General features: G+C 37.1%; 1 protein-coding gene across 5 annotated transcripts; it reads left to right on the top strand.

Annotated features, from left to right (window-relative positions):
- Positions 1-1273: 1273 nt before the first annotated feature.
- Positions 1274-10511, top strand: LOC149148906 (cell differentiation protein rcd1-like). 5 transcript variants are annotated; one of them, XM_089441342.1, is made up of 11 exons: positions 1274-1602; positions 1848-2002; positions 6992-7075; positions 7177-7266; positions 7679-7721; positions 8665-8729; positions 8893-8988; positions 9090-9200; positions 9317-9405; positions 9621-9690; positions 9879-10510. In XM_089441342.1, the coding sequence occupies exons 1-11, from the start codon at positions 1458-1460 to the stop codon at positions 10110-10112; spliced, it is 1182 nt and encodes a 393-aa protein (XP_089297468.1). In that variant the 5' UTR covers positions 1274-1457; the 3' UTR covers positions 10113-10510. The 5 variants fall into 5 exon arrangements, with proteins under 5 accessions (XP_089297468.1, XP_089297470.1, XP_089297469.1 ...); XM_089441341.1 differs by having other exon boundaries at positions 1279-1602; positions 8665-8771; positions 9879-10506; XM_089441344.1 differs by lacking the exon at positions 9090-9200 and having other exon boundaries at positions 9879-10511.
- The last annotated feature ends 1415 nt before the right edge of the window (positions 10512-11926 follow it).

Genomic DNA, 11926 nt, shown 5'->3' with positions numbered 1-11926 from the left:
GCTTAACATTTTGGGTTTTGAAGAATGTCAATAAATTGCTCTTAATTTCTAGCTTGGTCTCATTCTCATTGTTGGTAAAGTGCGTAAACCATGTCAAGGATCTTCTTGTAGGTGCTCTTGCAAACTACAATATTTATCCTCATTTGTTACAACCACGACATCCTAGGTCATTTCTAGTAAACATTGTCTCATAGTGTCCTCATCACCCTCATATAAAGGGCATTAAACCACCCCTTTCTTGTTTGAACCTTTTTTTTACAACTTCTCTTTGTACTCAACCACATTATTTCTTCCAAGGCATCTCTTTATCACAACCCTTAGGCGGTGGCATTTGAACTTCTTAGGTAAGTAATTCCAGCAGGAAGTGCCGGGTGGGGGGGGTGCTCCCATTTTCATTTTCAGTAAGTCATTTTCACCTTCTTTTAGTATAATGTTTATTGAGTGGCCTTCTCTTTGCAACATTTGGATCCAAATTCTATTCATGTCTTTTCCTTCATCATTTAGTTGACTCCAAATTAATGCCAGATTAGGTTCAACAAGTAATTGGTGTTGGACGATTTCATTAATATTGACACTTAGTCAAGTCGAATATGGTGTTCCAAGTACCATGATTCTTGACTTGTTGACCTCCATGTTTTTAGTACTTTTGGATAGATGTAGGGCTTTGAAGACTGCCCTCATCAACTGCAAATTCATGTCTAGATTAGGAATTGTTGACACTATTTCCTCTTCCACATCCGATCGATTTTCATCTCTTGGCTCGGATAGGGTGAGCACTCCATTGACTCATTCCTCCATTGGTTATTCTTCTTTTTGATCAATGAGCCCTTGCTTCATCACACATCTTAGATCTTTTTCTTTGCCTCTTATCTCATTCAATATTTTGTAGATCGACTATGGGTTTATATTGCTACATTCTTCTTGTAGTTATTTTCTGTTTCTTCCTCTTGCTACATATTCTCTTTATCTCCATGTTAATGCTTATTTCTTTCCTATATTTAACCTACTTATATTTCCTTTCGTTTATTTCTTCTTCTTTAGTGGGATTTTGCTAAAGTTTTTCTTCTTCTTTGAGGCGACTCACAAGTAATTCCACACTGGACAAGAAAAACACTAGACAATCTTTATCTCCATGTTAATGCTTATTTCTTTCCTATATTTGGCCTACTTATGTTTCCTTTTGTTTATTTATGTTTCCTTTCGTTTATTTTCTTTCCTATGTTTGGCCTACTTATGTTTCCTTTCGTTTATTTCTTCTTCTTTAGTGGGATTTTGCTAAAGTTTTGCCTCTTCTTTGAGGTAACTCATAAGTAATTCCACACTAAACAGGAAGAACACGGGATTTTGCTAAAGTTTTTCTTCTTCTTTGAGGCAACTCATAAGTAATTCCACACTAGACAGGAAGAACACTAGACAATTTTGCAGGGTCGGACTCAGCGTTCAGTGTAACGTCACGGATGAGACCTTGGAATGTCACAATGTCGGAATCGTCCCACCCCAACCAGGTAGCCTATCACAACGTAGTCATGGAAGCGGAAGACCACCCCAATTCCATGGAAGATCGAACTCTCGCGCTGCTTCAAGACTCTAAAGTAGATCAAGGTTCCCTCCCACATCCATTAAGATTTCTTGAGAATCATCCCTATCGTCATACAATTCTCTCTGAGCCATGCTATCTGTTTAATTCTGTTATGGTGATTTCTGTTATTGATTCATACACAGACCCATTTAGAGTTTAACAGCATAAAATTATCTCAGAATAGATTAGATATTTCTAATATTTTCTGGTTTTCTGTAACGAGAATAAGGAAGTGTTTGAATTTTGTTAAACTATGAACTGGATGCAGCGATTGGAGAGCAAAAAGCGAGGAAGAGAGGAGGACGTAAGCATAAGGCGCAGTGGATGAAAAAACCGATGGCCTTATCAGAGGTCATTCTTGAGCTATACGAAGAGAACTTACGAGAAAATGCGCTCAGATGCCTGAGCAATTACCTCAATGACGTATGTTCATTATCCATATTGATTCCGTACAAATTCCTCGTGTTTCTTGATTCAAGAAATCGTTGTAGTAGCAGAAGACTTACAGACAGACATAAGGTTCGGTGGCAAATTCCCTGCGAGCCCATCAATGGATTCCGGAGCATAGGAGAAAATAAATCCACATTCCCAGAGATACAAACAGTCTGGGAGACCACCAAAAGCAAAGAGCACTAAGCAACAGCCCAATTAAACCCAGATCATACAAATTCATCATTCTGAATGCTCTGAAGAAGTGGAAGACGCTGGATTAGGCAACCCTCCCTCAATATCTTTTGACTTTTTAGCTTTAACGCTATAGTGGCAGCCAAATTTGGCAAATCTTGTCAATTATCTCTGACGTATTTCAGAGCCATTTTGGTAATTGGCACTATGTTATGTACTTCTTGGCTCCAGCTAATACCGTTCTTGATTACCCTGTTCTTGCATTAGTATAGAAAAATAACACTTCTGAATGCTCTGAAGAAGTGCAAGACGCTAGATTGGGCAACCCCCCCCCCCCACAATCTCTTTTAATTTTTTAGATTTGAGGCTATAGTGGCAGCCAAATTTGGCAAACCTTGTCAATTATCTCTGACGTGTTTCAGAGCCATTTTTATAATTGGCAGTGGGTTATGTACTTCTTGGCTCCAGCTGATACCGTTCTTGATTACCCTGTTCTTGCATTAGTGTAGAAAAAGAACACTTCTGGATGCTCTGAAGAAGTGGAAGACGCTGGATTAGGCAACCCTCCCTCAATCTCCTTTAATTTTTTAGATTTGAGGCTATAGTGGCAGCCAGATTTGGCAAACGTTGTCAATTATCTCTGATGTGTCTCAAAGCCATTTTGATAAGTGGCAGTGGGTTATGTACTTCTTGGTTCCAGTTGATACCGTTCTTGATTACCCTCTTCTTGCATTAGTATAGACAAAGATCACTTCCGAATGTTCTGAAGAAGTGGAAGACGCCGGATTAGGCAACCCTCCCTCTTCTTTAATTTTTTAGATTTGAGGCTATAGTGGCAGCCACATTTGGCAAACCTTGTCAATTATCTCTGATGTGTTTCAGAGCCATTTTGATAATTGCGAGTGGGTTATGTACTTCTTGGTTCCAGCTGATACCGTTCTTGATTACCCCGTTCTTGCATTAGTATAGAAAAGGAGCACTGCTCTTCATTCGGGTGATTTGTGGGTTCGGTTTCTTTTGACTATTATCTTTGTGATGACTTTTTAATTGCGAGCTTCCTAAAATTAAAATCATACTGGCTAAGTTCCAGAATTGGATGCGTTGACAGATTATTAATTCCGTAGGTGTGGACTTTCGAGGCAAGCTATCATCACTCGATGATGGATTTGCAAAACCCATGTGTATAAATTGTCCTTTGAGATTGTGTCAGCCCCTACCCGGCTTCCAAATTATCTCCATGTACCTGATGTTGTCGGTCTTGGCCCGAGATATGCTTGCCTTCTTGGTTACCTGATTTCAAGAATGCCGTTCCAGCCTAATTAGTAGAAGCATTAGAACTTTCATCTTTTAGCAACATACTAAAAGCATTCCATTGGCAAGAAATATCTAGAATGCGGAACCTACATTGACAGATAACGTACTGACGTTAATAAAAGTAAGAACCGAGTTTTTACTTTAAGGCTGAACTCTTCTCATTCACATTCACTGTGATATCTGAATTTTTATAAAAGCCCTTACCATATTATCATTGTCCGTCTGGGTGCATGTTATTTTCATGTTCACAAAGCACGTTCCTTGCATCACAATTTCCCATCCCAGGAATCCACAGTGATAAAGACCATAACAACCATTGCATATGAACATAACCAAAAAAAAATTCAGCATATGGCCATGCCAATGATGGTAATCACGAGTGTAGCGTCAGAACTGTCATCTTTTAGCAACATACCGAAAACATGGCGTTGGCAAGAAATATCTAGATTGCTGAACTTACATTGACAGGTAACACATGGTACTGACCTTGATAAAAGTAAGAACCCAGTTTTTACTCAAAGGTTGATTTCTTCTCATTCATATTCACAGTGATATCTGAATTTTCATAGAAGCCCTTACCATATTATCATTTTCTGACTAAAAGCGTGTCATTTTCATGTTCACAAAGCACTTTTCTTGCACCACAATTTCCCATCCCAGGAATCCAGAGTGATAAAGACCATAACAACCATCACACATGAACATAACCAAACAAATTTGCAGCATATGGCCATGCCAATGATGGTAATCGCACAGCATGGTATCGATTGTTTGCTCCTAACTCCTGACTCCTGAGCAAGCCTTGTACCTAGATATTTTGAAGCGATATTTTCCAAAAGAGATATTAGTTTTAGGTTCCATTTTATGGAATCTATACTCCAAAGAACATTTGCTTAAAAACCTCATATGATCCCTTCCATTTTCCACCTTCTGTTTTGCTTCACCAATGCTTACAATTCCATATTCTTATTTTAGTTAGAGGCGTATTGTTCTTCCATTTGCAGTCTTTGCACAAGTCTTCACTGAAATTACTGACCATCTGCAGCTTAACTATAGTTTTTCATTAGCTCTTTGTTTAGGTTCGTTTTTAATTTTTTCAATTTGGTATTTCAGTATTCTTCAGACTACAAACTCTGTAATGCCCTTCATATGTTCTCTAATAGCAGGAAGGCAAATGCTTCCTTACTATAGCTGTCCTGTTATTAGAGAATCAACAGATGGACCTGTAGTAAGTAGAAGATCGAAGTCTCCAATTATCTAGGTTTGGGGTATTTAAATAGGATTAATTCTTCCAAGATTTGAAAGATAAATTAACATCAGATCCTCTATTATAAGAGATAAATGAGCTACACTTGTGTTTCCATGCAAGTTTCTGATTAACACGATCTTCCCTGGTATTTTTCCTTGTTAGTGGTTACCAACTTACCAAGGCTCATGTCCAGAAATGTTTGTAATCAACCACTTCACAGATAAGGCTGACCCAATATCATGACAATCTTCATTCCGAATCCTCACTCTTCTCTCTCATACAAAAAATGTCCAACTTATACCATTTTTTTCCTGTCACCTTTGCCTTCTAACCACAAATAATTCTTTAACAACTTTACCTGCAATCCTAAATCATTCTTTCATAGGCTGTAGCAAGATGACTAATACATATGATTGCAAAGAAGACCTTAGGGCAGACTTATAAAATCAATCCAATTCCATCCTATAAACATCATACATATTGTTACACAGGGACACGCTACTGAGTTCCCCGCACCCCAAGACTGCGGCATGCCCTACAAAACATTTCCTGATATCCCCCAATTTGTGAAGCCCAAAGCAAAACGTTTGCCAAGAATGAGGGATGTTTCACATATGGGGGCGCCCAGGTGTCCGCACACGAAAAACGTAAGGCCTCAACCTACTATTATAATGAACTTAACAAATAATCAGCGGCACCTACCATGACATACAAGGCTTAAGCGATAGGGCATCCTTAATAGAACTAAACAGGTAATTTCAATCTTAAACATGTCTAGCGGGCCATGCAAAAGCCTGGAGTATTCAAAAAATTGGAATTGCTTGGTGAAAATAGTGTCAAACCCTTAAAAATGTGTCAAGATCTTGACGGAATCCCAATCAAAGAAGACCCTTTTGCAGGCACCTAGCCTTTCACAAATAAAAAATCACCAATCACATCACTTATTCCCATCCTATTCCACCTACATCATGTGATCTAGACTTGGCTTAGTCTTAAACCAATAACGAACACAGTCCCTCAAAGGTTTGACCCAATAACATCCTAAATCCTCCAACTATGGCCCTTTATCAGTATTTCTATCGGAAGTGTTTTAGTCTTATTTAAACTAACCTTGGCTCTTGAAGCATTAAACACTGCGTAATGTTTGGGTTGCATCAACATGCCATTCCCAAGCTGTGGAAACAGTACTGTATCATCTGAAAAATGATTACTTCCTAACTGCTGTTTTCCAAAGAAATTGGAACCTCCACTACTGAGCTTTGTTACCTAACCTGATAACACAACTAATAGCTTTCATAATTATCACATGTAGGGCCTGAGCAATAGGGAACTCTTTTCTAATGAAGATAACAAGATATATTTTTTTGGATACGTGTACTTAAGGTCATACAATTTTACAGAGTTAAAATTATTTGCATAAAATAGGATCAAACTATCAAAGAAGGCATCAAAATCTTGACCAAATATCCCTCCATTTTGTCATGCCTTCACAAATTCAAACGTTTGCATCAAATCTTTTTTATTAAACCTTGCTCGCTTTTCTTTCCAGAAACATATCAGATCTGCCAAGTCATATCTCCCTTTTACAAGATCATTTTGCTTCTTATTTACTGGAGTATCCAATGAAATAAATTGTCAGCTACAAACATAGGTAATATTTTGTGCGAGACAGTGAATAAATTCATCAGCATTCAATTAGTGAATAATCCTTCATTTCCCACTTTGAAATTATTTGTTATTCCTAACTTAATCTTAAAGCGAAGATTACCTCTCTCTACAACTTCTACAACTTCCTTCAAGGCTGTAAATATATTGCATTCTACTTCATGTCAATTCTTAAACTTACAGTATCCCCTGTAAGCAAGCAGAATAATCTAACAGTTAGATGGTCAACCTACAAATCAAAGCTAAGTTATGAGAATTGTAATCTTAACCTTCAGTTCTCCAACTGATATGTGAACGATCTGGCAAAGTGATTAAATGAGCCTAAAATGAGCTAGTTTCATCCCTGCATCTCTAGAAATCGTCACTCTTCCTAATTTACACTGAATCTTTTACCACCTTGTAGAAGTTATTCCATCACAAAAGTTGCTCATATCTCAAAGAATCCTTTCACCATTTCATGGAAAGCCTTTGTCCTAATTGGCCACTTCATATATGTGATTATTATAAACAAAAAATTTCATTTGATATCATACTTTAATTGAGTCTTTAATTTTTTGCAGAGGAGAGAGCTAGAACCTGAGAAGTACAGCAAAGCAGGATTCTTTGTTTTTCATGCCTGTGGTATCATGGCAATTTTGTTACAGGTACCAGTCATTCAAAACCTCTGTAGGAAAGTACAAATATTATATTCTTCTCAACTTCAATAACTTCTAATGGCAAAAAATTCTTTTAATGGTTTTTGCAGGAAGTACTGAGTGCATATCAGAAAATGGAGACAGGCAATCTGAACATCAGAAGTTCCAAAAGGCTTGCAAATGTCTTGACTTTGTTTCAGGTGATCTTTTCGTTCCCTTTACTACACTTCAAATTCTCCATATATGTGAATAGTAGAGAAATACATATTTAGTTTCATATACGAAGTTATTTGGCTGTTTTTCAATTGTTTGGTCACCCAGCATTGGCCATGTATAAGATGTCCTGTCCATGTTTTAGCTTTTATATGTTTTTCGTCCTAGATTCTTTCACCAATTCTTGTATTTCCAGTGCTATTTGTCAATTTATGTACGGCATATTCTTCCTGTAATGATATCCTTTTCTTTTGACAGCATTTGGTCTTTTTCTTTCTATGGCCTGGCATTAATATAAAAAACTTGCCGTTTATTTTGCACTACTTTATTGTACCGTTTAGTGAAGTTGTCTTCAGCTTTAAAATGGCTGACCATTTATGAGTTGTTGGCTGTTCTCAGAGTATTGCTGCCAACAAAGAAACAAGAGGCAAGCTCGTGGATGGTGAGATTCATGGATTTCCATATTCTGAGGTTTAAGTATTGTCAGTGTTTGATATAATTTTGCAGTGAAACAATTTAAGTACAAAATGAAGTCTTGATATTACCTTAATATCTGTTGCATCCTTAATGAAGTCTTGATATTACCTTTTCGTATGTGGAATGAGGTTCCTTCAAACAAGTCAAAATAAAGATCTACTGGATCAGTATTATCCTTCTTCTAACCTTAGTATTCTGATGTGATGATAATATCGCCGAAAAATCGGCGATATTCGTAAATATCGCGCGATTTTCATCAAGACGAAATTTCGGCTGGCAAAAATCGCGATATTTTCTAATTTCGGAAATCTCGCGAGAAATACGAAATATCGCCGATATTTTTATAAAAATCGCGCGACGATGGTATATATCGCCGGCACAGTTTATAAATAGGTTTTTGTTTAGGGTTTAGGCGTCATTTTATTTTCGAGAGCTGGAGAGTCCGAGTGCGAACAGTGCGGAGGGTTTGAGGTTGATCTTTGGCTGCGAAGGAGGGTTTACAATCTGAAACATTATTTTCATACTTAACGCACAATTTATTGGGGCAACCATTTTTAATTCTATTCAACATAGATTAAAAACAAACCACCTCTCATCTCGCTGGCCTATCCCCATAGCAAACCATTATACATTTTCAGTTGACAAAAATGATTCGTGAGAGATGTTTCCATGAATTTTAAGTCTCTAATTCTCCCCGGCCCACAGTAGTAACGGAGTGTCCATTAACAATATAAATATGCACTGGAAGAAGAAAATAAGGAAAAGCACATCCTCTTCTTGAAAGCATATGCATTCTTTAGCTGTGGGTCGTGTCCAGTTTAAAGTATTTTGCAGTGGTAGTTTTCAGCAATGTCAATTTTGCCCCTGTTTTTAGGTGAAGCTAATCATGTTTCCTTTGTTGGTACCAGCGCATATTCCAAACTACTTGATCCCTTTTATATTGTTTGAGAACATCGAGGATTACATCGAGAATGTGAGAGCTATCTGCCTCTCTGTCTTTGGAATCATCGTTCAGGTTCAATTCTTAGAGCTTATGTTCTTACTACTTAGTAATGTATTTATCAAGTTAATGTTTTGAACTATTAATAATATCAATAATTTGTGACCAACCACAAACAAACATTGTCATGTTGAAGGCTAGAGAGGCGGAAATTATTCAATGGGCTCTCAAAAGCAACATCGTGGATGTTTGTCTGCATGCAATTGAAATTGGGAATGAACTTTCCAAAGTGGTACTTGATATCTAAAACTATTTAGCTTTTTCCTTCCGATTTCAGCTTTTCCCTAAATTTGTGTGTTTCGTTGATTGGATAATATTAAAGTTGTTTGGCAGATCGCGATGCACATCATAGAGTCAATTTTACAAGACAATTGTGGAATTTCTTATGTTTGTGAATCAACCAGATCTGTGCTTGGTAATCTTTTGGAAATTTGCAAGCAATTGGTAAGTTACTTCACGGAGCAGTATCTTTATCAATGGAAGTCAAATTAGGTTCCCTTCTTTCCATTTTAATTTTCCCATGAATTTTACCTCTATGGATATATTGTTTTCATTTGCAGGTTTTGGTTTCAGTTGGTGAACAAGACCTTTCTCCTCGTCTTCTATTTCATATTATCAGATTTTACATTCTGCTTTGTAATAATTCCCGGTAATTTGTTTATGCAATTTGTGTACATATTCCTTATGTTACTTGCTATTTGCAATTTGGACATGAAAACACTGGACAGCCTAAGCATTTATTTATGCAATTTGTAATTTTGTACACATATTCCCCTTAAGTTAAGCGCTATTTGCACTTTTCACATGAAAAAAGCTGGATAGCTTAAGCATTGAGAACCACTTTTGTTGGTTTATGTATGTCAGGGCTTTGGACTTGATAAAGGACAATCTGCCACCACCTCTCCTTGATAACACATTTCATGAGATCACAGAGGTAATTCAAAGTACTATCCATCTGCTCCATCGTCTATAAATATATCATCACAGAGTCACAGGAGGACCAGGTCTATTGCAGGATGTATGTATTCACATAATGGGGACCATAAAATAAGAAAATCAGCTTCTTTGGGGGGGCCATTAATGTCATGTAATTATTGCTGGCTGTTTTATTTGTGGTTGCAGGAGTTTCCTGTTATTAACCAGTTACTTAATCAACTTTTATTGAACGTGGGTAAGGTGGAGGAAGTTGATATCAAGGACAGAACTGCAACTGTATACAGACATGCTTACTGTCAGTCCAAATCCATGTCACTTTGTCCTTCAACTCCCCTGAAACCAATAAATATGAACAGAGAATACTGGTCTTCAGCTGTTTCTCACAGCCCCATCTCAACCTTCAGAGGGAAGGAGAATTAACCTTTTTTGATGCCTCTACACTTTTGCTCCATGCAACATGCGATTTTCTGTTGACATGAGCTTATGTAAAGATCCGTTTGTCTTGTTTAAGACACCATGCATAAAGCCATCTGCTGATTTTAATCTACCAGTGTGTGGCCAAAGAATTTTCTGAAAATGACAATTAAAAGTTCAAAGGCCCTAACAATAAAGATAAGACTATTCAAATATTTCTGTTCTGCTATTTTTTGTCTCCATGCAACATGCAAATTGCTGTTGACATTATATAAGGAATTCATTTGTAATTTGTTTAAGACCTTGGATAAACTCATCTACTGATTGTAATCTACTAATGCTTTTGTACTGCAAAAGAACTTTGTAAAAATGATGTTCAAAGGCCCTTCCAAAAAGGAATGATTCAATTGATTGTTCTTGGTACAATTTCGAAAATTGCAATAAGTAAATAGCTGTTGAATTACAGAAATTGATCTTGAATTGTTAAAGAGATTGTTAATGGTAAACACCAAATTAGCATAAAGGTATCATATATTATGGTTTAGACTTACTGTACTAGGCATTGCAAAAGAATTCTTTCTGCTAATACTCTAAAATGGTTATATGGTGCTAATGATAACTTAAGGGCCATAAGTGGTACCGCACACAAGAAAAATAGATATTTGCAATGTATTCGTTCTCAAATACCAATATCTCTTACAACAATGATGATATTTAGTTGTGTAGCAGTGCCATAAATAGACTAGAGAGGATGGGTAATGATATTCGCAGTGATCATTCTTTACATGTAATATATTATTATTTATTTATTACATAGAATATGTAATCACTAATAATATTTTTTGCTCGGTAAGAAAACTTTCTATGTGCTCAGAGAAAATTTATCAAACTAACTGAATAGAATATAAGAAATCATACATGGAACCAGCGTTAAAAACTAACAGGCTCAACATAATTGTCCATTGGGCTGTGGTCTAGTTGGTGAGACGGGGGTGTTGCCATGTTAATTACCCAAGTTCAAAGCCAGGTGGGCATAGAGCCTTGGATTATAAGTGTGTGAAGTTTGATGGGTGTTATATGTAGCATTAATTCAAAAAAGAAAGAGGCTTAAATTTTTTGTTTATTCTACTACTTATTATTCTCCCATCTGTGCAATGGCATCTTTTGATTTACGTCCACTTGTTTTTCTTGTAGAGATTATCATCGGAATGGGGTTCATGGGATTTAACCTCAATTTGGGTTTTGAAGGTGGGTGCTTTCCTTGTGTGCAGACAATTATTGACTGGCTTTTGGCCAGAAAAGTTCTCAGTATGCTCCAGGGCCCCATCAGCAGGGGATAGATGAAAGTCTAGCTGTAAAGTTGGCATTCAGAGCCTCAACAATCCCCTGCATTGTCCTGCAAGATTTGGTCTTGGACCTCACTTGAAGTCCATTTAGTGGGATGTTTGCCTAGGATTTGTTCTTGTGCTAGTTCTTCTGGATCTTGATATTTAGGAGCCATTGTTGCTATCATCTTTGCAGCTTCAACCCACTTGAGATCACATGGATTAATGTCATCTAGTTCAAACCCACTACACTTGTCCTTGCGATAGCTTTTTTGCTTTTAGGCCTTGTCCTTCCAGAAGCTTTCTTCTTCACGGTTTGCTAACATGTATGGGATTCAGGTTGTGAAGATGGAGGAGCTTGGTTTAAGGGACTCTATTGCAGGATTTTTTGGGCTTCTCTCTGTCATTGATGAGGCATGCCAAGTGACCAGTTTTGAAGCAGATCGTGCAGTTGAAAGGGATATTTACTATTCTAATGGTTTCTTCCAAGTGTAA

Source organism: Pinus tabuliformis, chromosome 9, assembly GCF_031772625.1.
Source record: "Pinus tabuliformis cultivar Carrire ecotype Pingquan chromosome 9, CPIR1, whole genome shotgun sequence".
Lineage (NCBI taxonomy): Eukaryota > Viridiplantae > Streptophyta > Pinopsida > Pinales > Pinaceae > Pinus > Pinus tabuliformis.
This window is presented reverse-complemented; position numbering and strand designations above follow the sequence as displayed.